We start from the raw sequence: 26,178 nt of genomic DNA, 5'->3' as shown, positions 1-26,178 counted from the left end.
AACGCTTCAGCCATTACCTTTGTGAACACTCTTGGGGCCGATGACAGGCCAAATGGGAATGCTCTGAACTGCAGGTGTACCACCTTCTTAAAAACAAGGAGAGAAAGGCGCCTCTGGGTGCAGACGTTTTTAACAAGCTTTAATAGACATATAATAGTCAAACTCACATTTTAGTAGAAAGTGACAGGCATTAAGGTGTTAACATGGTTATGTCAGGGTGGCGATCCTGGGCCTTCTATTCCTCTGTCGTGAACGATCTGGTCAGGGAGGTGTCCGCCGCTAGATGGATGGGCCGGCTCCGGAAGACCACTTCAGGATGAGGTATGAGGTGCAGGGAACAGCAGGCTACAGGGGATGACGTCATCCCCTGCAGCCTGCTGTTCCCTGCGTCTCACACCTCGTCCTGAAGTGGTCTCCCGGAGATATACTCGATATATATGTACCATATTCTTCCCTATTTTCAAAGCCAACCTCATATTTTTAGGACCTGGCGGGAATAGCCGTGGTAGGCATCCTGTAAGTCTATTGATACCATGTAGCACCCTTGGTTCAGGAGGTTTTTGACTGAGAAAATGGTAACCATCGGAAATCTTCTGTACTCTATCGATCGATTTAGCATCTTAAGAATTAGGATGGGACGCAGCTGTCCCGAGGGTTTCTGAACAAGGAATACATGCGCGTAGAACCCCTGGAGGAACTACCTTGTAGCGACCGGAACAACGACTCTCTGGGATCTCAGTTCCTGGATTAGGGACTTCATGGCTAGAGCCTTGGCTGGATCCCTTGGGGCGTTTGTCACCAAGAATCTTTCTGAAGGTTCTTCCGTGAATTCGATCACATATCCCTGGGAGAGCATGTTTAGAATAAATTGGTTTGGTGTAATGCCTCTCCACTGAGGAAGAAACTCCTGGAGCCTTCCTCCGACTGAGAGAAAGGAGTCACTGCGGCTTTCCAGAAGTCGCAGGAGGATTGAAGAGCACTCCACTCCTACCTTTGGACTTCTGGAAAGACCAAGGCTTCCTTTTCCCCTGCGTTTTACCTTCCTTCTGTCCTTTGAGGCAGAAAAAAAGCACTTATGGGTCTGCACCTGCTTCTTCTTAACCTGAAACAATTTCTTTTTATGAGCCATTCGGTCAAGAATGGATTCTAGTTCTGAACCAAACAGCAAATACCCTGCAAAGGGAATGCTACTCAGCCTGTTTTTTTGATGCTGCATCCCCGGGCCAGATTTTTAGCCATAAGGCCATCCTAGCAGAGATAGTTATTGCTGGGGACGTAGCCGACATGCGTATGGACTCTGCCAAGGCATCCGCAATATATGACACTGCTGCAGATAATGTTGTAAAAGAGTCCAAAACCTCCTGTTTCAGGGAATTCGCAGGACATTGGCCTTCATCTGGTTAATCTTCATTCTTAGCAATGCATATTGTTGCCATTGCCGCTTCAGATGGTTCAAAACTATTTGCCAGGCCCTTTTAGGAAGTAGGTCCATCCTCTTATCCATGGGCTCCTTTAGCGTGCCCATATCTTCAAAGGCAAGGTCAGTTCACTTTGAGACCTGCGAGAAGGCGGAATCCAGTTTTGGATCCTTGTTCCAGATAGAGTCAGGATTTTCCTAACACGGAAATCTTCTCGAGGGCCCGAGAAAAAAAATGGCTTCTTCTCTAGTTCCAGACATTCTTTTTTAATCATGTCTGTAATTATCGAATGCACCAGAAAAGTACAGCCTTTTGAGTCTCCCAGACCTGCGTAGATGTGGTTGGGCAGGGAGAGCTCCTTCTTTATCCCCAAGGTAGCGTGGATTACTTTCAAGAGTCCTCCTACCTCTTCTAGTGACATCTTGTACTTAGAGGCGGCATCTACTTAATTTTCCTCCTCTTCTGAATTTGTTCCATCTGGAGCAGAGGAAGCAGGTTCTTGGGAAGTATCCTGGGAGAACAAACCTCCCGTCTGTATCAGATAAACCCCTTGGGATTCTGAAGATGGCTGCGGAGCCCTAGGCTCCCCTGAGGGACCTGGCTCTTCTCTCAGGTTTGACCTGAAAGCTTGAAAGGTTTTGCGGAGCTCATCCTTAATGGTTGAATCCAGATCGCCACAAATGGATGGAGACTCCTCCCTGACTAAATCTGAGATACAATCCCTGTGCCCAAACAAGCCGCCACCACCACCACTTTGTGGAGTCCCTTATGCTAGGCAGAAGGGCTAACTGACTAGCCACTGCGATACACATTCACCAGGGAGAGCTCTCACTTTTAACACCCATAGAATAAAACGGCCCACAGTAAAGTAGGAACACAGTCCTTTACCTTGGCTTTGCTGGTGCCTTGGCTTGCCCCCTTATCTGCTGCATCCTCCATTGCAAAGCGCACTGCAGTCGCATGGCTGAAAGAAAGCCGGTTCCGAGATTCAAAAACGCCTCCACGCCGACCCAGAAGTTTAAGAGCACCAGGTGAACCTGCCCTCACCCCCTGCACTTTGCGGCTGGAAAGGACGCCACGCGCCCGATCCAGAAGTGCTGCCACTTCCTGTACACTGCACAGAAAGTGGCCGAGGGCTCTCGGCCACCAGAACAATGGCGGTTGCTCAGCTTTGCACTGCCGCCATTCCACCACAACTGCCCATCTGCAAGAAAAAATGGGCAACACTCCCAGGCAGTACTAGCTCTCCCTGAGCATGGAAGGGAGAGGGGGAGAGGGAGCCCATGGGACCACCCAGCAAGTGGGAGGATCACTCTCCTAAAGAAAGAAAAAACTGACAGGTGAGAACCTTGGTTTCCCAGGAAAGCCCTGGGAGATCATGGCTCTCACCAGAGGTGTTCCTCCGGCTGGAGGAAACAAAAAGACTGAACGAAGCTACGTGGAGGCCTCCTATTAAAGCTTGGAATGAGGAAGTGTTTCCTGTTGGAGGAGCCATGATCTCTATGGTGCTGTCCTGAAACAGTTTGGGAAAGATACTTTTTTTGTGACAAACTTAAAAAATACCAAGCTTGTGTCTTATTTGTATTACAAAGAATAATTTTATTTCTATACAGTGGATATAAAAAGTCTACACACCCCTGTTAAAAATGTAGGTTTCTGTGATGTAAAAAAAAATTAAACCTATAAACTGTACAACTCGATTGAAAAACTGCTGATAACAGCCTATGTGTGCATGGACACATAGAATAACATACTGGAGAGTTTATTGGCTGCAGAAAAAACGTCTGAAGCCAAAAACAGCAGCTGTAAAAACGTCCAGTGTGCATGAGGCCTTAATAGGAGTCAGTACACACCCGTCATCATTTAAAGTGCCTCTGATTAACCCCAAATAAAGTTCAGCTGTTCTAGTAGGTCTTTCCTGACATTTTCTTAGTCGCATCCTACAGCAAAAGCCATGGTCCGCAGAGGGCTTCCAAAGCATCAGAGGGATCTCATTGTTAAAAGGGATCAGTCAGGAGAAGGGTACAAAAGGATTTCCAAAGCATTAGATATACCATGTGTGGAGATGCGACCCCATGTCACAGGTATATATGAGCAGGGTGTGCCTGATTTTGGAAGGAATACTAATTGCACACCTGTGGGCTCGGTTCATAAACATCCCAGGACAAGGTCAGTGCTCAGACTTGGAGACAGCTCCGCCCGGCTTAGGAGGTCGGGGGGGGTCCCAGCAGGAGACGGCTCCAGGAGAAAGAGACAGGAGGTCTCGGAGTCTAAGGCTGCAGGTAGCCTGTGTGTGCACGTCTGTAGCAGGCAGATGTGGCCCGCAACCAAAACAGCACGAAGCTGACAGTGAGTAAGCCAGGAGGCTATAGTTTGTTTATACAGTGATGGTGGAACCCCCCTGCGAGGGAAGATTACTGTTTGTTTGAACTTTTTAGTTACCTTTAAATAAAAGTGAGCTGCCATGCCCTAAAAACGCAGTCTGGAGTGGCATGTTTCTGGAAAACTGCATGCACCACTTGAACCTAATCACTCCGGATTGTCACACATGGAACACAGTGAAGACAGTCATCAAGTGGAGAAAATATGGCACAACGGTGACATTACCAAGAACTGGATGTCCCTCCAAAATTGATGAAAAGACAAGAAGAAAGCTTGTTAGAAAGGCTGCCAAGGTCTACAATAACATTAAAGGAGCTGCAGGAATATCTGGCAAGTACTGGCTGTGTGGTACATCTGACAACAATCTCCCGTATTCTTCATATGTCTGGGTTATGGGGTAGAGTGGCAAGACTCTAGAAGCCTTTTCTTATGGAAGATAAATATCCAAGCCCTGCTAAATTTTGCAAAAACACATCTGAAGTCTCCCAAAAGCATGTGGGAAAATGTGTTATGGTCGAATGAAACCAAGGTTGAATTTTTTGGCCATACTTTCAAAAAATCTGTGTGGCGCAAAAACTGCTAAAACAGGGGCCTTAGTCAAGTTAGAGGGAATTATGAACAGTTCCAAATACCAGTCAATATTGGCACAAAACCTTCACGCTTCTGCTAGAAAGCTGAACATGAAGAGTAACTTCATCTTTCAGCATGACAACGACCCAAAGCATACATCCAAATCAACAAAGGAATGGCTTCACCAGAAGAAGATTAAAGTGTTGGAATGGCCCAGCCAGAGCCCAGACCTGAATCAGACTGAAAATCTGATTTACGGGTGTGCACACTTATGCAATCATATTATTTTATTTTTACTTTCCTCCACCTAAAATATTTCTTGTTGTTTAACTGAGTTGTACAGTTTATAGGTCACATTCAAAAGGTGGGAAAAGTTCTGAAATGATTTATCTTTGTCTAGGGGTATGTAGCAGTGGCGGCTGGTGGTTTTTTTTTTTTTTTGGGGGGGGGGGGGTGGCGGCAAACAAGCCCCCCCCGCTGTCGGTTGGTCAGGTCAACCACACCCAACCCCCTCCCCCCAGGGTCAGTCGGTTATCCAGCCCTGCGCTTACCCCATCTAGGTCATGGGCAGGCAGTGCTTCTACGGACGGCAGGTTCTATTGCATCTGCTCCTCCTCTGCATCACGGCGGTTCCCACCATGTGTCTCCTCCCTCCTCGGCGTCCAATAGGAGCGAATATTCATTTGCTATTGTCACACAACTGGGTGGGCTCAGGGCGCAGTACTCTGCGCCCTGAGCCCACCCTTTTTTGAAGCCTATTAGAGCCTCTGGCTCTAATCACGTGCTAAAAAAAAAAAAAAAACACAAACACACACCCCCCCCCCCAATTGGAATCCATGCATCCGGCGCCCTGTATGTAGATAAGGGGGCCAGATGCATGCAGGGGAGGGTGGCGTCTGTGCACCCCTAATGGATGGGCCACCACTGGTGCGTTTTTTTTTTTTTATATCCACTGTAGGTACACTGAGAGAACAGTGAACTGTGATTTTTTTGTGGTTTATTATAGAATAAAAAAAGTCAGAGACAAAATATAATAAAACCTTCAGATAGCAATAGCCTGTGCGGCTTTCTATTCTTTCTTCAGCTGCTATCTTCCTGTGCTCTTCTATATGAGTGGACAAGATCTTGTGCCCTGTTTTTCAACCATCCCAAGTTTCTGCCCTATCCCCCAGCTGGCATCTTAACAAAAAAACTCAGACAACATTATGGTGGATGCAGTTCTTGTTTACAGCTTCTAACTGCCGATCCTTTTCTGCCCAGCAATGTTCAGCCAGTTTGCCTTCTTCATGAGTTGATTTGTGGCAGCTACGTGTACATAAGCACATTGCTTTGCAAGCCAAGCCAAAATAGTATAAGTGGATTGTTTCCAACTAGTACTTCCTAGGGTTTCTGGTTAGCAGAGAAGTTAGGTGCATGAAGGATAAGATGTTAACTTGCATCATAGAAGAAAGGGTTACCTGGGACATAAACAGGCTAGCATCCAGCACTGCACCAATGCAACAATCATCTGCTCAACGCAATCTATATTTTGAGCATCAACACCAGCAGCCACCAAATCCATTTTTAGAGATTTTGACCAGTAGGTCAATGTCAGAGTTTAGAGTGGGTGTGATCATAGATTGAAAGGGAAAAGTCCACCAAGGCATAAATGAGTGGGAGTGTAAACTTTAAAAAGGGTGGACCGGTGTGCATAAACGGTGCCTGGCTGCTGGAGTAACAGACAAGTACAGCTTCAGAATTAAAATAAATAGAAAGGTTCCCCCATGTGACCAACTTGTAAACTACATAAAAGCATACAGTATATGTAGGCATGGCCAGTAGTAAAAGGAGTGGATATCTCCACGAAACGTGTAGAGCCCCAGCCTTATGTTACATCATACAATCATGTGCAGGGTTGCCAACCGCCAGTAAATTTACTAACAGTTTGTAAAAATCTGTGATTTTTTTTACAACTGCCAGTAAATATCAGGGGCTGATAATTTCATGCTGTGTTGACTTTTTAAGTTTAAATCAAGCAAATTATTTTGTTATAGGTATTGCCAGTGTTTCCATATCATGTTTATACAGTTTAAAAATATTCACTGTTAGTTTACAATAAGAATTATGTAATTTCTCAGGTTGCCAGTAAAAAATGTGCTCCGCCGGTAAATTTTCCATGTTTTTGTCAGTAAAAAATGCTGCAGGAGGTTGGCAACCCTGATCATGTGATTCTGAGATTCAACAATACGAACGCTATGAATTTTATTATTAATCATTACTATTAACATAATTATGTCTTTCATGAACTGGAACAATTTTATTAACATAGTCAGGGCTGGGCTCAGCCCTTCCTTCACTGAGCTGGCCACTCAGCTGTCAGCTAATTGCCAGCTCCTTTCTCTCCACAGTTACTCAGCTGTTGATATCCTGCTCGTCAGTCCTGCTTACTTAAGCTGTCTAGTCCAGGAGGAGCTCTGCCTTCGCCTTGGTCAACATCACAAAAACTAATCGCCTGTGATCCTGTTCAAGACTTGCTGTGCTGACATCCCTTCTGGCTCCAGATCCTGCTTGCTGTTCCACTACATTGATCCCCGACTTCTGGCTTGGCTGACTTTCCGTTCTGGTTACTGAACTTTGGCTATGTTTTGACTAGGTTTGTTCTTTTTACTTTTATTATTAAACAAGTGTGTGATTGAACTGTACTTCAGTCTCGGCCTGATTTCATGGTTTCTGACAAAATATACCAATACATCTATTACCAATAGATTGTTTATGAATTATGTCGTTATTATTTACAATAAATTGGCAAGGTGCTACTCATGTCTATCATGTTATCTCCCTTATTTAATGTATATCTTTTTGGAATCCATTATCATGCGATTTTATACCCCTACTTTCTTAGCTGTGCTTCATACAAAGTCCCAACCAATTCCTTCAGTTAATCAATTGATTTTATTTTATACAGCTCTGATCCTGTCAACGCCACAGGTAATCTCCAAATATACTGGCCTGAGCTAAAAATTAGAGTTCCATGCCAAGTGGAACACAAAGGGGGTTGTCACTGCTGACTTCAGGGCTTTGGCAAATAGAACACCAGTATACGTAAAGCATAAATAGACACATGGAGTCATCTCAATACCTTATAAACTTTGTACCCATTACTGTGCTGCATAGCACAGATAAAACCTCAAGTAAGAATAGGTGGAAAGCCTTACAATTATTTGTAGCAAAAGCTCCATCCACCTCTTCTCCTCCATTTTCAGTCCACAAGTGCCTCTGCATTAAACTTTGCAGCAGCTTTTGCAGTCCCAATAATAGGTGGGGGCAACCTAAAAACATTATTGGTTATGGGCTGTGATACAAGTGGTACATTGTGGTGACATGAGACACTCCAGCAGAGTGGGCATTTACACCTGTAGCTTAGGACACAATCAGTTATCTGATGGTGGTCATGGGGAGTGCAAATTTGAATGTTCGAGAACACAGCCACCGAGAAAGTTACCCATTTCACAGGATCAAAAAGGTGATATGGGAATAAAAACACAGATACTGGCAGAAACAACATCCTTAGTTTACGACCACAGAGTTAATGAATTGGGAAAACCTATGCTCATTGGATAACTTGAGAGACTTTAAGGATTTCCAATATCCTGCCTGAATCTATCAGTGTCTGTTAAAAGCGGTAGTAAACTGCAAAAAAAATTCCCTTGCAGAATAATAGCATAATGTGCTAGTATGCATCACATACTAGCTTACCTTGGAACAAAGCCCTCCAGTGGCACGCTGTTACCGCTGACTGGGCTTCCATCTTCACCCAGTCTTCCTTCCAGGTTTGTGGGCTTTGGCAGTTTGACTGGCCTAGCCGTGATGATGTCACTCGCACATGTGCGTGGGAGCCATGGCTGCAGCACAGCTCTCAGTGGATGTCACACCAAAATCACCGGCTGCTAGTATAGTAGTAAGCGACGGTGCATGTTAGGAGATATTTACTGTACTACAGATAAGTCCTATTTTAGGTTTAGTAAACAATTGGGCTTTACTACCACTTTACTTTAATGTTATTTTTTTTTTTTTTTTTTTACAATTCAAGCAAAAAATAAAGCTGAAAGGAAAAAAAGACATCCATTTTTCTAAAGGACACTAAGGAAAACTGAGAAGGTTTGAGGTGAGTAGTTGTAGCCTTCTTTGAGCCTGGTGTCCTTTTCTCCAGTAGGTAGCTGTGTCCAACAACGAATAACTGAGAAAAGGCACTTGTGGGTTTAACCAGTCATTTTTGGCCCTGCATACCACTGCAAGAGATTGACATAACTCATGACTGGACAAATGTCAGAAGCTGTACTTTATAATGCCTGTTTTATTGCTGTAAGTAAAAGACATACTCCATGAATCATTATATTACCTAAAGGGTCCTTGACTGGAATGACAGTCTTCTGAAATTTGCACATTTTTTACCGCCCTCATGAACATTACAGTGCCTTGAAAAAGTATTCATACCCCTTGAAATTTTCCACATTTTGTCATGTTACAATCAAAAACGTAAAGGTATTTTATTGGGATTTTATGTGATAGACCAACACAAAGTGTGGCGTGCGTTTGTATTAAGCTCCCTTTACTCTGTTAACCCTAACTAAAGTCTAGTGGAACCAACTGCCTTCAGAAGTCACTTAATTAGTAAATAGAGTCCACCTGTGTGTAATTTAATCTCAGTATACATACAGCTGTTCTGTGAAGCCCTCCAGAAGTTTGTTAGAGAACCTTAGTAAACAAACGGCATCATGAAGGCCAAGGAACACACTAGACAGGTCAAGGATAAAGTTGTGTAGAAGTTAAAAAGCAGGGTTAGGTTATAAAAATATATCCCAAGCTTTGAACATCTCACGGAGCACTTTTCAATCCATCATCCAAAAATGCAAAAAGAGTATGGCACAACTGCAAACCTATCAAGACATGGCTGTCCACCCAAACTGACAGGCTGGGCAAGGAGTGATTAATTAGAGAAGCAGCCAAGAGGCCCATAATAACTCTGGAGGAGCTGCAGAGATCCACAGTTCAGGTGGGAGAATCTGTCTACAGGACAACTATCAGTCGTGCACTCCACAAATCTGGCCTTTATGGAAGAGTGGCAAGAAGAAAGCCACTGTTGAAAGAAAGCCATACAAAGCCCTGTTTGCAGTTTGCGAGAAGCTATGTGGGGGACACAGCAAACCTGTGTAAGAAGGTGCTCTGGTCAGATGAGACCAAAATTGTACTTTTCGGTCTAAAAGCAAAACGCTATCTGTGGTGGAAAACTAACACTGCACATCACCCTGAACACACCATCCCCACCATAAAACATGGTGGCAGCATCATCTTGTGGAGGTGCTTTTCTTTAGCAGGGACAGGGAAGCTGGTCAGAGTTGATGTGAAGATGGATGGATCCAAATACAGGGCAAACTTAGAAGAAAACCTGTAAGTCTGCAAAACACTTGAGACTGGGGCAGAGGTTCACCTCCCAGCAGGACAATGACCCTAAACATACAGCCAGAGCTACAATGAAATGGTTTAGATCAGTGTTTCTCATCTCCAGTCCTCAAGGTGTCCCAACAGGTCATGTTTTCAGGATTTCCCTCTGATGAAACCGCTGTGGTAATTACCAAGGCAGTGAAACTGATCAAATAACCTGTGCAAAATAATGGAAAGCCTGAAAATGACCTGTTGGGGCACCTTGAGGACTGGAGTTGAGAAACACTGGTTTAGATCAAAGCCTATTCATGTGCTAGAATGGCCTAGTGGAAAATTTCAAGGGGTGTGAATACTTTTTCAAGGCACCGTACATGATAATATGGGTATTATAACATCTTTAAAGTACACATAAAGGCAAAAATGTAATTTTAGATAGAATGGAGCGTAATTAGAACACTTGTCAGTTTTACCGCCGTATGTCCCTCTATGGGGGAGATGTGCCATATTTACCCTGGTAACTGTTATTACTGAAAGTAAAAGTGAAACACATTTTAAGTTGTAACCAGAACAAGAATAGGAGGGAAAATTTTTCAATGGTACACTAGTTCTGGTGACAACAAGGGATTGCCTCATTTTTGATGGATTGTCTCTCACTTTTTTTTAGGCTTTGGGGCAGAAAAGTGAAGGGAAATCTCCCCAATTGGACATAGGATGGCAAAAAAGAATGACAGGGGATTTAATTCTTCATTAAGCAGCCCATAGGTTATACCATTGGCACCTACTGCTGTCAATCACAGCCTGTGAGGAGAGAGCGGGGGGCGGGGCTGAACCACGCTGCACTTTATGTGTCTATGGACACACAGAGTGTGGTTTGGGATCGAGCCTGTGCAAATGTCCTCTTGGCAAGGTGCTGCTCTGTGCAAAACCAACCAACCAGAGCAGGTACGTATAACATGTTTGTTACATATAAACAAAAAAAAAACCCTCTACAATCACCAAGTACTGCACAAATTTGCTTAAAAATGTTCTAAGGTTAATTTTAAAATAACAATATCCAGATGGATTGCAACTATCTGACAAGTGAACAATGGAGTATCAGATGATATTTGATAACTGGCAATTAAACCCCTTCAGAGCCGAAGGGTAAAACAAATCTTAAAGAGGAAGTAAACCCTTATGGGTTTACAACCACTTTAATGCCCAATTTTGCAACTTCGACATGTGTTAGCAAACCTGTACATATCATCACAACTATTTTGTGCATCCAGGTGGATTAAACCTTGTTGTTTTCAGGACAGATTGGGCTTTCATTCGGTGGTAATGGATTTCTCTTTTTTTTTTTTTTTTTTTTTAAAAAAAAAACGAAAACTGGCCCAAAATAGTATTTTTTTTTTTAAACGTAACTGTATAGATCTCTTGATGCTTCCATAACCTACCACCAAAGAACAACCCAAAATGAATTCTCCTGCTCCTGATGATCACAGCGATACCACATATGTGTATGTTCATTGTTGTCTGTACCCGTATTACAGCCCAGAAACAATAGTGCGCATTTTGCTTTTTTTATCCTGCCTAAAACACACTGATACTAATTAACAAAAAAAAATCCTGTCCAAGAAAATACTGACCTTGACCTTTGACCCTGACCCAAACACTAACCCCGAAGCTGACCTAGATAAAACCTTGAACTGGGTATTTATTTTTTTCTACACACACTTTTTTTTCTTTTCTATCTCACTGTGATAGCTTCTGATTAGCTATCAGGTTACCTGTAATCAGACATTCCGGGTCCCGATCGTTAGAAAAGGGCCCAGGGCTCTTGGCGAGACCCCGGTCTCTGTGCTGGAAGTGCGTTGCGCTCCCAGCACAAAGGCAGAAACACAAATATGTGGCCCCATGGAAAAAAGCCAAGTCCAGTGGGGCCGCATGTTTGAGTGCGGTGGGCGAGAAGGGGTTAAGCTGTTTATTACTAAATTGGGGGTCAGTGAATGCATATATGTCCAAAAGTAATTCTTTGGGAGAAGGATAGTTAAAAGTAGTATTAAAAATACAAAAAGCGATTTATACAAATAGTATGTATACATTCAAAACCGTGTATAAACATGTATTAGTGAATGGCTTCACTTTATACATGTGCACAAATGTTTCACAAAAAATTAATTAATATATTTATAATTTCTCAAACAAATATATCATGAAAAGTTCAAAACAGTTCCAAAATTCTTTCTAAATGATTCCACTCCAACACCATGTGAGAAATAAAATCCGTGTTCCAAATAATATTCGTGACTTTTCACCCAAAGTGACAACAAATTGCGCTCGCCAGATGGCCCTGGCCAGCAAGTGACCATAAGACATGAAGTACTTCTTCAAATCGTGGAAACCATTCAACAATCTTTTTCCAATCAATCGTTCACATGTATGGTGAACTTGGTCGAATAAGCCCGGGAACAGCCAGATCAAATCTTTGTTATCTATCCTCCGCTCCCACATCTGAAAATCAAGCTCCGCCAAAAAGAGCCAGGGAAGGTAGATATAGTGTAGTATCATTTGTTTATTATTAAAAAATGTCACTTACAATATTTCCAGCAGGGGAGTGCATCAGTATTAGTGACATTTTTTAATAAACAAATGATACTACAATATATCTGCCATCCCTGGCTCTTTTTGGCGGAGCTTGATTTTCAGATATGGGAGCGGAGGATAGATAACAAAGATTTGATCTGGCTGTTCCCGGGTTTATTCGACCAAGTTCACCATACATGTGAACGATTGATTGGAAAAAGATTGTTGAATGGTTTAATAAAGTGAATACATGGTTTTGAATGTATACATACTGTTTGTATAAATCACTTTTTGTATTTTTAATGATTGTATTGGGAGCGAACTTTATCACAGCATTCACTCTTCACTAATTTCAGGTGCAGCAACCCTTCTTTCCTTTTTTGTTTCATTAATTTATTGTTCAAAGTAGTATTAAACCTTCAGTGTTTTTTAGCTTCATACACTGAGCCCAATAAAATAAACAAACAGAGTATTGGTAACTGTAAGCGCAAACACACAAGTCCATATATAACAGGAGATATAAAGGGCTGAGCAACTTAGTCCATAGGGGACAGGCTGGAAGTTCAAGGGTTAAGTGGTAACCAGTAATGTAAAGGTTAAAGTAGGCTGGTAGGCTAGGCGGCTGCTGTCCTCAGAGAGCTGGCTCTGTGATGGATGAGAGAGGGGTAGAGAAGGAAGCACCACCTGAGTGTAGTATTAACAAATGATGTTTAATAGGCCTATTGAAAGAGCAGTGGCTCCGAGCACGTAGCCTTCTCTCAACCTCCTTGCTAGCCTTCCTCCCTGGACGATCCCTCCCCTGGATACCGAACCCAGAAGCAGACGGACGACCTGTGACGTCATGCACGCTCCACGCCGGCCCCTAGTCTCTTCCTGATGGCCACAGAAGGAGCTACCAGCTGGTAATCCACCTTCTGCAGCCCAGCATCCCTGCAGCGTCACCACCACAGGATCAGAGGGAACACCGAGGACCACATACCTATACAGATGAGCCTTTTATATGTTTTTATCCTGTAAGTGTGTTTTTACCTGGTGTCATTAAACATCATTTGTTAATACTACACTCAGGTGGCGCTTCCTTCTCTACCCCTCCCCAATAAAATAAACATTACTTAGTAACCCATTTGATAAAATTCTTTCCCCAACCCTTTCAGTTTACAACCTTCAATATGCTGAATTCAGACTTTCAGTGTTGTTTCCCTGAGCTTCTGCTCATCATAAGGAGATAACAGTGGTCAGTGCAGTCTGCAGCCAGACTGTAAGCTCGGAGAAGGGACATAGATGGAAGGGTGAGCAGGGAAGTGCCTTGCCATCCTAGGCTACAGGGCTGTGTGTAAGCTCGGAGAAGGGACATAGATAGAAGGGTGAGCAGGGAAGTGCCTTGCCATCCTAGGCTACGGGGCTGTGTGTTTATATTGATACACACAGTGTAGGAAAACACAAAAGTCTAGTCCCTGCATACAAGGGTGACGCTATAGGAGGATGCAGGAAAAAGGAGCCACCCTGAAACAGAAAACCTATGGCAGCAGTCATGGTACCAACTAAAACTGGAAAATAGGAAAGATTAAAAGATAAACAAGCTGCATACTCAGTAAGTGATTAAATCAGTAGCCGAAAGTGAGAGTGTAATAGCACATTAAGGATGAATAAAATTGGTAAGGCCAGCAACAGAGTACCTGCCAAAGGTAAGCTTGTACATACATACACACAATCCTGCAATCTTTTGCTATTATTACCATGTCTTTCAACCACCACCCTATGTCTACGAGTACTTTTAGTGTGTCTTTTCTAGTCTATAAACATTATTTACAGCATTTACAGTTTTCAACACCTGCAATTGTTTTTTTTTGCAATTTGGAGAAAAAAAAAAAAAAAGTTAGTAGCACATTTTACTAAATCTTGTATTAGGGTTAGTTTAAAGGTAGTGGATAGGTGTTTTTGGCAGTGTGATGTAGAACGTATCAGCAATTTTTTTCTATGAGAAACTTACATAGAGTACTGACATATTTTTACATCAAGTTTTCTGCATGTGGGAGAAAGGGAGGAGCCTGCAGTGTGCATTCCAGCAACACAGACAGACACCTTCTATGGTCACTACTTCTTACAAAGGGTAGTGTGGTGGAGTGGAACCGTGCAACTATCCCTGGATGAAAAATAAGCACTTAATCAGTAGGTTGTGATCCCTGTATATATCTCAAAGGTTCATTTTCAGTTTTGACTAAAGTTTACTTCTAGATCCCTTAAATTACAAGGTTGTTTTGGCATTTGCAGTAACAGTGGGTCTCAGAAATACATTATTAACATGGCAATGTATGTGCTAGGCCAGTTAAAAATTATTATAAAAACTTACCCAATACAATTCTCTGGGTCAATTTTGCAGTCAATGTTGCATCTATATCGTTCCCATGTCATCCAGCCCATTGGAGGTGTCTTGGCTAAGCCATTGTCCAAAGAAGAACAAAGGGCAGACAGAGCAAGGAGAATGCCCAGATATATCAGCTGCATTTTATCTTCTATTCAAAACTGTAAATGAAAATAAGTAAATCTGTAAAGCAAAGTCTTTCGAAATTGACTCCATCTTATCAAGAGTGTCCCCATGCTGCCATCTGAGGGCACAGATATTACTATTTACTTAGTAGTGAAAATCTATAGCATTTACATGGCATGGTCAAAAGTCTACAATTAAAAAAAAAAAAAAAGGGTGGGTTTGGCCAATATAGTGAAAGACTGCAGCACTAAAAAAAAAAATCCCTGGATTGATGGGATGTGGTAAATGTAGTATTAAGTGTAAAGTGCGCTTTAAAAACTAAATGTATAAGTTCATTGACTTATATGCAAATACCAAAATGTGTATAAACAATTGATAAATAATGACAAAAAAAAAAAAAAAACTTGAAACAAACCAGTGAAACAAAGTCTGAAAAACAAGAGTCCTGAAATGAAATAAAATGAGTGCCGTAATTGTTCCGATGTCAGATTTCAAAAGGAAGCCGATGTCCTGAGGACCAGACTCCTTGAGCGAGAATACTCCAAGTTCTCCCTTAAATAGGTGTATCAGAAAACAATCAAACTATCTCGTCGAGAATTGCTTTCTACCCCCAATAAAATCTGTAAATGATGACACAACACGTGTCATCACTACCTACTGTACACAACATAAGCAAATTCTAAATAAGTATTGGTATCTGCTCGTCATGGATCCTTTTGCTTACTCCATTTGTGTCCGAGATGCCAGCTGTCGCCTACAGGAGGGCCCCCTCTGTGGGCGACGAGCTGGTATCTAGTGAATATAGGGCCTCAAGAGGTGACATGCGCAAAACTCTAGGCACTTTCCCCTGTGGGGATGTGCCTACTGTCAATATATGGACAGACGCAAAAATATCCAGTTACCCAACGGGTACATTTTTCATCCAAAACATTACGTAAATTACAGGACCCCCGCCGTGGTAGATCTACTCTCTTGTGACTGTGGATGTTACTATGTCGGGGAAAACTATAATCTAATTCTGGAAACGTATATATCAACACATATTGGAGGAACTGCAGTCTGCTTACATAATTTGTAATAAAAACACTTTTACCATTCTGAAGCTTTCCTCCAACCACTTTGCATCTTTTATATATACTGTGATTCTGTACTTGCCAAATATGCTGCAGAAATCTCCCTGAGTCTGGCTGCATCCATTTTAACTGTGGGCAGCTGAAGCTGCTGCCTGTTCACTTCCTGGATTTATAGAGTCACACCTCCAGCTCTGCAGCTCATCCTCCAGACTCATCCTCCCTCCCTTCCTGGCAAACTCTCACGAGAGTGAGAGAGCTGTGCATGATGTCAAACGCCTAAGCATTTTACCAGACAAGAAAGAGGAAGTGGGCCGTATAAGGTATTTACTGGCAGAAAAAATATGTTTTACTATCCAAAGTTAAAACAACAAGGGCCGAAGATTTAATAGAAGGAAAGTTGAAAAAATGGCTGAAGTTCCACTTTAAGTTTACGCAAACATGATCCTGATGTACCCATTGGTCGACACATGGCTTTAGTCCATGCTGCGTCTATCCCTAAGGTACATTTTCTGGCCCTGGTTTGCCTACATCCCAGTCACAGAGGTGGCAACCTCAACAAGCAATTGTTACAACGTGAAATTAGATGGATCTTCAACCTCAAGGCCACTCTGCCACAAGGTTTAAATGAGGCATTTAACTTCAAGCCCTTCCTTCCTGGTTTTGTGTCAAGGGATGAGAGTTGAACCTTTAATTTCTGGCATTGAGAGTCCTGAACTCTAGAGGAACTAATGTGTTGTAATTTTGCTGTGTGTCCCTATGCCATGGCAGCTTGGGATCCCTGTGCCAAATATAATACCACATACAGAATTCCTTAATAATTAATCCTTAATTTTAGATCTGCTCTTTCCTGGTATTTTATATCCTTGGCCATTTTCCTCCCCATTATAAAATATATATATATATTTATTTATTTATTTTTTTCCTCCCTTCCCTGTTCGTTTTGTCCTATGTACACCGTTTATGTTTAATTATTTGTTTTCCGTTGTGTGGTTTTCTATTGTGGTTTTTGTATTATTAGTTGCCCACTGTGACTGTCATGGTCCGCAGATCCGCTAGGTGGGGATGCGTGTGTCTCCTGTGGAGTCTTCTGCCTACACCACCCGGCGGGTAGGCTCCACCCGCTTGTGGCCGGTGGACGGCACTGGGGGTTTACACTTCCTGCTGTCCCCACGGCCTTTCAGCGGGAAGGAGCTGCCACCCATCCCCCCCGCATCATATGACGCTGCTGGGGAACTCTTTGCGCCGGTGATAATCTGACACATGATGTCATCCTACTTGATCGGCGGGGTTACGTGGCGCACCTCTGCATCAGAGAACCGCCTTGTCCTGTCTTGACGTCAGGGTTCCAGCACCTCCTCCCCATGGTCTATTGGCTCTCCCTAAGGAATACTCCCTATATAAGCAGACACACCTGACAGGCATGTCTCTGATTGAGCATTGCTGCCATGGTGTGTCTGTCTGCACTGGTGTGTTGAAAGGTAATGTACTATATGATGGGGTGATAAGATACCCGATTCCCCTATCCCATTCTCATACAACATTTATTCTGTTTGCTGATGATTACGTTTAGGAAGTATGTGTTAATATGCTCTTCCAATTGCTTTTTTTGCTTTAGATATTCATACCTTTTTTGGCTGCTGTAGCCTACAAGGCGTTTCTTGTGGATGTTGCAGGTTGCTCATCCCAGGATACACACCTACCCGCCTGCTGCTCTGAGGACTGCTCCAGTCACTTTGGGAGTCCCCATTGATTTTATCCTTTGTGTTTGTTCTTTGATTATTGTATATTATCATGTGAACATCTGAATGGTTACACAGATTATATATATATATATATATATATATATATATATATATATATATATATATATATAGCTATGTTTATATTGTGCTCTATAGTGTGATTACGTTTACACAATGACAATTAAAGTCACCCAGACATAGTCACCCTGATGAAGGAATACACATTGTTCATTTCGAAACATGTTGGCCTATACGCAGGAAATCCCTACTGACTGACCACAGCTCATCTCTGGCATCACAGGGCATACGTGCCTTTTTGTTGAGTTTGACAAATATGCTTTGATGTACCACCATTTCGTTTAGCTTTGTACTGTGTGTTTTACATTATTTGTCTTGTTGGCTATGTCTATATACAAATAAGTTTTTATGTTTTGTACTAATAAAAGTGGCATTATATTGCCTTTTATCATAAAACTATTTCTATGACCATCTCTGCCTTAAAAGTCCAAGGGGGCTGCTCCAACCCTGCACTATGGTGTAGGTGTACAAACTTTATGTATGTTTAGGATGTCGGCAGTCTAAACACTAATATATCCCATTTTTTTCTTTTCTCTTCAATGTAGTCTGATTACAGTGTAAAGAGAGGAGAAAGGATATGATGCAATCCCTGTTCTAATAGATCCTCCCTGGCAGAAAAGATGATGCATTTTTTGAATCACAGAGCTGACTTCCTGAAAATTCAATCAGACATATCTCTTAAACTGTAAGTGCCAGTTCACACAGGGGCAACTTGTCAGGCGACCAAGTCGCCTCCCGTTCTAATAGGAGTGACGCAAGTCGCTCCGACTTAGAAAAAGGTTCCTGTAGTATTTTTGGAGCGACTTCAGGCGACTTGCATTGACTTCTATACAGAAGTCGTTTTACAAGTCGCCGCTGAAGTCGTGTGCAGGTCGCCTCGGTGAGGCGACCTGCAAGTCATGCCGCCCCTGTGTGAACCGGGACTAAGAAATTTCACAAATGTAATAACTGTTTAGTGTTTTGTGTGGGGGGGTGTACTATGGGGGGATTTTTTTTTAATCCTGGAGTTCTGCTTTAAAACATTTAAAAATAGACCCGACCCACACTGACAATCACTGGTTTTATAGTTTCAGATGGGAAAAAAAAAAACAAAAAAAAAAAAACCACAATGTCAACACTTCTTGTGAAAAACATATTTCCATTTGTGAACATCAGATGGCGGACTACTAGTGGTGTGCCAGGTAGTCCCTAGCCATCTTTGTACACTTTCTGTAAAATGTGCAGTTGTTGCTGCCAGCATGTAGATCGGTGGTCTCCAAACTGTGGCCCGGGGCTGGATGTGGCCCTTTGCTTGCCTTTGTCCAGCCCTTGGGGCACTATTTCTCCCACTGATGCTAACAACTGAGTGTAATTACTGGCATTGACATCAATGATGGGGAGTTAGTCCATTCATTATTTCTCCCACTGACCCCAATGTTGGGGCACCATTGCTCCCACTGACACCAAAGATGGGGCACTATTCCTCCCAATTACACCAACAAAGGGGACAAACTACTGGCACTGACACCAATGATGGGGCATGATTCTTCCCAATGACACCGATGGGGTATTGTTTGCTCCCACATTATGACACTTTCTACTCCCACTGGCAACATTCCAGCCCCCCATAAAGTCTGAAAGAAAGTAAACTGGCCGTTTAGAAGATTTGGAGACCCCTGATCTAGATTAAACTGGTTATGGCCTCCCCACAATTTTGCTACAACTAAATGAGCTATTGTAGATGAGACCAAGGATTTGAGGGGGTTGTCTAAGATGCCTCCCTGACAGTATTTTAGGATGGATGGAAATCTGCCTATACAGGTATTTCTCACACTTGCGAATAAGACCATTTGCAAATAGCTGCAGGAGACCCAATGTGATTAACTCTGGGGCCTTAGTCTGAACAGCTAAATTAGCTCATTCTTCTGTATAATAAATAAATAAAAAAAAACACACAAGCAAAACAAAAAACAGATTTTTTTACAATAGATGCTTGCTAAAAACAAACCTGATTTACAGGTTTGTAGCAGAAAACTGGGAAAATGCCATGACCCAACCCAACCTCCTAGTACTGTACCTTGTGCAAAAAGTCACATGCTACTCTGCACACTTGAGCAGGGTGTTCTGGTGACCGGTGGTGTGATGTTATGAGATGTTAGCACAATCTGAAGGTTACTTTTGTGAGATGCAACAAAAATTAGACTGGTTATCTAAAATATAATAATGTAACAAGTGCATTTACCTATATATTTTCAGACCATGCAACCCTGTATGATTTGCAAGTGAGCTAAACAGATCAGTTCAAAGTTCCTATTCCCAATTCACTTCTGCTTAAAAGGAGGATTCCAAGGTGATCTCTGGCCAGCTGAAAGACCTAACCCCACTAGTGTCATGCCCCAGACCTCCTCAATGCTGTTTTACAACCTTATTTATTTTCTTATGCACAATTCATAACCGTAAGTGAGGCCAGGGACACAGTACCTTGCTACTGGATCTATTTGTATATAAATGTTGAGCTCCCTGTTTAAATCACTCACAAGGATCAAGAAATACTATACATTGGTTCACGGAAGCCTTGCTCGTACCTCTGTGAATAAAGGGAGCAACTGGGTAAAGGAGCACCAATTAAAGGTGCACAGACCAAAGCAGCCTGAAAATAGGTATACTGTATGCATCTTTCCTTACACAGGTTAGTAAAACAGATATTAGGAGAGGGAGGGGGCAGTTTTAAAAGTAGTTGTTATGGTTGAGCTGGAATTCCACTTTAAAGCCGATATCCAGCACTTTTTAAAGTGGAAGTAAACCCTCCTATCGTTTTCAGCCAAGGAAGCCGCTATCTTGGCCTCTGTTTAGTCTAGAACTGCCATGATGCTGCACATGTGATCAGTTATGACACTGGCCATTGGATGGTTTGACAGTTTGGTTGAGAGCCCAACCAATGGGAGTGTTACATTTCCGGCACGTGCCGGAAAGGTAGCTGTTTTATGGATGGGTTTACTTCCGCTTTAAGCTGTTAGAGGAACAGATTTTTTTTCCCCCCATTTGGGATAAAGGTTTTACATAAATGTAGAAAAGCTGACCATTGTAAGCACCCCCTGTCAGTGTTAAACAGTTTGTCACAACCTTCTAACTACCACTTTTTTTGTACCACTTGGTGTGTTAAAAGGAAGTTAAAAAAATGACAGACTTACTTGTCAAGCTATTTTTAACATGTTAACATTTGGCTGGACTTCGCTTTAGGGTCACAGAAGTACACCGTACTCCTGTGAACCCAAGTCAGATGACAATGGGCTATTTCTTGCCATCAGCTGAGGTCAGAGCTATGCCAGGCCCGGGAAGGATCCAGACAATATTGTCAGTATCTACCTGGCTTCCTGATTAACAGCTGGCTCCGCCTTTCTGTGTGCGGGAGACAAAACTAGCCAAGCACACTCTGCAGCTTAGCACTACATATTTGTTGTAAGATCTAAAAGAAATTCCACAATCAGATTTTAAACTTGTGTGGTGAGCTTGAGGAATTATATCCATTTAAAAAAAAAAAAATGTGCCTGAAGAAAGGTAGTGGAGACACCAGTAATGGGATGAAAGGGAGGGGAAAGGTATAGTGAAAAATCTGGATGGCCGCACTCCTATAAAATCACCTTAATTGATCCATAATAGAAAATCAACAATCCATACAGCAATGGGGGTAGAAATACAGCACAGCCAATGCGTTTTTCATAGGCTATGACTAAGCACCAGGAAAGGTGTGAAACGCATTAGTGGGTGCATCTCTACCCCCACTGCTGTATGGATTGTCGATATTCTAACATGGATCAATAAAGGTGACTTAATGGGAGTACAGCCATGCAGATTTTTCACTATATGCTTCCTGATGCATGCAGGGCTAGCACCCTTTCCATGTGCAGAGGTAGTGGAGAAGAGGGATTTCGTTACCTGGAGCATTGTATTTCTTCTTCAAAAGGAGAGGAAAGGTTGTGGAGACCCCAGCGATCGGCTGAAATGCAGTGGAGACTTATGCCCCATACACAAGATCAGAAAATTGTACGGAAAATACCGCTTTCGAATCGATCGTACGATAATCGAATCGTTAGTACAGAGCTTTCAAGAGCCGATCATGACAGTTCATCCGATATTATTCTATCGGACGTGCACGAAAATATTTTTCGTACGATTTTCGTTTAAGCAGATGCATTACAACATACAATACAATACATATGCATTACAACACATGACATCACTTCCAAATTTTTTTTCTGTCATACGGGAGTTTTTCGTGACTTTAGTAAACTCATCAGATGTGATCTGAGATTAGCATGCAAAAAAAACAAAAAAAAAAAAAAGGACGATCATTTGTCCGATAATCTCATCGCGTGTACGGGGCATTAAGCGATCTGAAAATCGTACGAAAAATGCCGCATTCGAATCGATCGTATGATAATCAGATCGTTAGTACAGAGCTTTCGAGAGAAAATCAGGACAGTTCATCCGATATCATTCTATCGGACATACGATGCCAGATCGTACGATTTTTGTTTAAGCAGTACTGTCGTTCGAAAATGCAATACAAATGCATTACCTCACATAACATCACTTCCGAATTTTTATTCTGTCGTACGAGAATTTTCTTGACTTTAGTAAACTCAGATTCGATGTGAGATTAGCATGCAAAAAAAAAAAAACCACAACAATAAAAACGGATGATCATTCATCCGATAATCGGGACCGTGTGTACGAGGCATAAGGATGCGCTCAGGCATGTTCACAAGCCGCACGTGCAGAAGTCGATTTTTTTTTTTTTTAATCCTGGAGGAGTTCTGCTTTAAAACATTTAAAAATAGACCCTACCCACACTGACAATCACTGTTTTATAGTTTCAGATGGGGGGGGGGGTGGGGGGGAAACCACACAATGTCAACACTTCTTGTGAAAAACACATTTCCATTTGTGTACTGATGCGAACATCAGATTGCGGACTACTAGTGGTGTGCCAGGTAGTCCCTAGCCATTTTTGTACACTTTCTGTAAAATGTGCAGTTGTTGCTGCCAGCATGTAGATCGGTGGTCTCCAAACTGTGGCCCGGGGCTGGATGTGGCCCTTTGCTTGCCTTTGTCCAGTCCTTGGGGCACTATTCCTCCCACTGACACTAACAACTAAGTGTAATTACTGGCATTGACATCAACGATGGGGAGTTAGTCCATTCATTATTTCTCCCACTGACACCAATGTTGGGGCACCACTGCTCCCACTGACACCAATGTTGGGGCACTATTCCTCCCAATGACACCAACAAAGGGGACAAACTACTGGCACTGACACCAATGATGGGGCATGATTCTTCCCAATGACACCAACGATGGGATATTGTTTGCTCCCACATTATGACACTTTCTACCCCAATGGCCACATTTCAGCCCCCCCTAAAGCCTGAAAGACAGTAAACTGGTCGTTTAGAAGGTTTGGAGACCCCTGATCTAGATTAAACCGGTTATGACCTCCCCACAATTTTGCTACAACTAAATGAGCTATTGTAGATGAGACTAAGGATTTGAGGGGGTGGGATTACACATAACATCACTTCCGAATTTTTATTCTGTCATACGAGAATTTTTGTGACTTTAGTAAACTCATCAGATTCGACGTGAGATTAGCACGCAAAAAAAAAAAAAAACACAATAAAAACAGGCGATTATTCGTCCAATAATCGGGATCGTGTGTACGGGGCATAAGGATGCGCTCAGGCGTGTTCACAAGCTGCATGTGCAGAAGTCGGCACTGCACAGCGCTAAGCACAAGCAGTGAGACATTGTCCCGATGCGCGGCTGCAGAGATCGGGAAATGTCTCACTGTCTGTGATTATCGCTGTGCAGTGCCGACTTCCTGGTGGGCTCTGCATGTGCGGCTTGCGAGCACGCCTGAGCTCATCCTTAGTGGAGACCCCCGGCGACCGGATGAAAGGCGGTGGAGACCCCCGGCGACCGGATGAAAGGCGGTGGAGACCCCCGGCGACCGGATGAAAGGCGGTGGAGACCCCCGGCGACCGGATGAAAGGCGGTGGAGACCCCCAGCGACCGGATGAAAGGCGGTGGAGACCCCCCAGCGATCGGATGAAAGGCGGTGGAGACCCCCAGCGATCGGATGAAAGGCGGTGGAGACCCCCAGCGATCGGATGAAAGGCGGTGGAGACCCCCAGCAATCTGACCAGAAGATCCGCGGTTGGCACACCTGCTGCAGCTCTCAGCAAAGTAAATACTGTATGTTTCTTGTAAATCTAAGATAAATAAGGAAATAGAGAATCTAATGCCCCGTACACACGGTCGGACTTTGTTTTCGGACATTCCGACAACAAAATCCTAGTATTTTTTCTGACGGATGTTGGCTCAAACTTGTTTTGTCTACACACGGTCGCACAAAGTTGTCGGAAAATCCGATCGTTCTGAACGTGGTGACATAAAACACGTACGTCGGGACTATAAACGGGGCAGTGGCCAATAGCTTTCATCTCTTTATTTATTCTGTGCATGCGTGGCACTTTGTCCGTCGGATTTGTGTACACACGATCGGAATTTCCGACAACGGATTTTGTTGTCGGAAAATTTTATCTCCTGCTCTCCAACTTTGTGTGTCGGAAAATCTGATGGAAAATGTCCGATGGAGCCCACACACGGCCGGAATTTCCGACAACACGCTCCGATCGGACATTTTCCATCGGAAAATCCGACCGTGTGTATGGGGCATAACAGTGAGCATCACCCACTAATAAAGGCAACAGAAACAAGTAGCCAAGATGAACCGGGGTCTTAATGCCAGACTGCCCACCCAAAACTGATAAATCAGGAAGACCCTGATAAATGCAGATTTCTAGCACTGGTAACCCTATCTTACACAGCATGTTTGTCCTAAACCCACATATTATGGGAATATAGGGGAGATGTCCCCCCTCCTTTCCCTCAGTAGGAATGGACTGCACTTTTCCAAGGCACTGCTATTTCAATGAGAGCAAAGCTGATCTGTAGAGACATGGCTTGCTACAAAGATATCTATTTTCATTCATAAATATATACACAGAAACAAACATTTACATTAGAAAACAACTAGAATAGGAGAAGCCACAAAAAGAATACCTTGTATAATGCAGCCGGCTCCTTCTCTCACCAACACTAATGTAAGTAATGAGAACACTTCCACACCAGGAACTGAGATCACATGACTGCCGCTACACCCACTTCCTACATACACAGGCATGGCTTGTGACTGATTAGTGGATTGGGAGATGTTGCATCACTGCTGCCACCTACTGTACACATCAAATAATGCACCGAACTTATGTCAACTTTGAGCAGGAACTGGTAGAAGCAACATGTTCAGACAAACAATGTCTGGAGTACATGAACCTGCAATCAGTGATCTTAGTTGCCATTTTTCTAGTGAAGGTTAAAGCTAAACTCTGGGGAAAAAAACATTTTTGCACGTTTTCCATGTACCATCAAAGTTCCTCTAGTTGTGTGTGTCCCATGTGTGGCTGGCGGCTGCATTAGTTAAAACTATTAGTTTAATTTATTCCCAACAGCACACTTCCTGACATTGTGACTTTAGGCTACATGCACACTGTATTCTCCGAGGCCTTTTCTCCTACAGGAATTTAGCAGAAGAAAAATGCCGTAAAAAGCTGTGTTTTTGCATGCACGTTAAAACTCAGTGGCGGCTGGTGTTTTTTTTTGGGGGGGGGGGGGGCAAACCCCCCATTAGTTGTCTGACGGTCGGCCCAGCATTTACCCCATCTAGGTGGTGGGACCCACTTCCTGAATATTCATTTGCTATTGTAACACACCTGGGTGGGCTCAGTTTGCATTCTCTGCACCCCGAGCCCACTGTATTTTGAAGCCTATTAGAGGCTCTGTCTGAGCTCTAATCAGGTGCTTCAACCCCCTCTCCCATTGGAATCCATGCATCCGGCAAGGGGCCGGATGCATGGATGGGGGGGGCAGCACCCATGCGCCCTTAATAGACAGGCCGCCCCTGTTCACACTCATTTATTTGCATTATCGCATGTCCACGCACCTGGCGTTATTACATTCTATTGGCCAGAATGTTCATTTATTCTGGTCATTAGAATGAATTAACGCACAAATGCACATAAACATGCCTAGGTGTAACACGCATTTAGGTGCTTTTTAATGTTTATTATGCTCAAAGGCTCCTCTCCTGAATGCGATTTTGGTGGGGGAGTTTCAGCCTCTAAACTCTCTTTAAATACCTATAGTGTACAAAAGATTCCAAACTACGGCCCTCCAGGTGTTCAGGAACTACAATTCCAATCATGGCTAGTCATGACTGTGAATGTCAGAGTTTTACAATGCCTCATGGGAAGTGTAGTTCCGCAACAGCTGGAGGGCTGTAGTTTGGAGATCTACATGAACTAAAACGGTGAATTTAGAGGCAGAGAAAAAAAAAGCTCAAA

The 26,178-nt window shown here is 43.0% G+C and overlaps 1 protein-coding gene across 1 annotated transcript in view; it reads right to left on the bottom strand.

Annotated features, from left to right (window-relative positions):
• Nucleotides 1-24,973, bottom strand: part of NAGA (alpha-N-acetylgalactosaminidase) — a 61,422-nt gene extending 36,449 nt beyond the window's left edge. Inside the window, exons 1-2 of the mRNA XM_073591076.1 lie at nt 24,842-24,973; nt 14,707-14,879 (exon numbers count right to left, since the gene is read on the bottom strand). Coding sequence (XP_073447177.1) covers nt 14,707-14,861 — 155 coding nt within the window. The 5' untranslated portion in view covers nt 14,862-14,879; nt 24,842-24,973. The remainder of the gene's footprint in view (nt 1-14,706; nt 14,880-24,841) is intronic.
• Nucleotides 24,974-26,178: the final 1,205 nt, after the last annotated feature.

Source organism: Aquarana catesbeiana, linkage group LG06 (genome assembly GCF_042186555.1).
Source record: "Aquarana catesbeiana isolate 2022-GZ linkage group LG06, ASM4218655v1, whole genome shotgun sequence".
Lineage (NCBI taxonomy): Eukaryota > Metazoa > Chordata > Amphibia > Anura > Ranidae > Aquarana > Aquarana catesbeiana.
The sequence above is the reverse complement of the archived record's forward strand: the minus strand, read 5'-3'. Positions and strand labels throughout refer to the sequence as shown.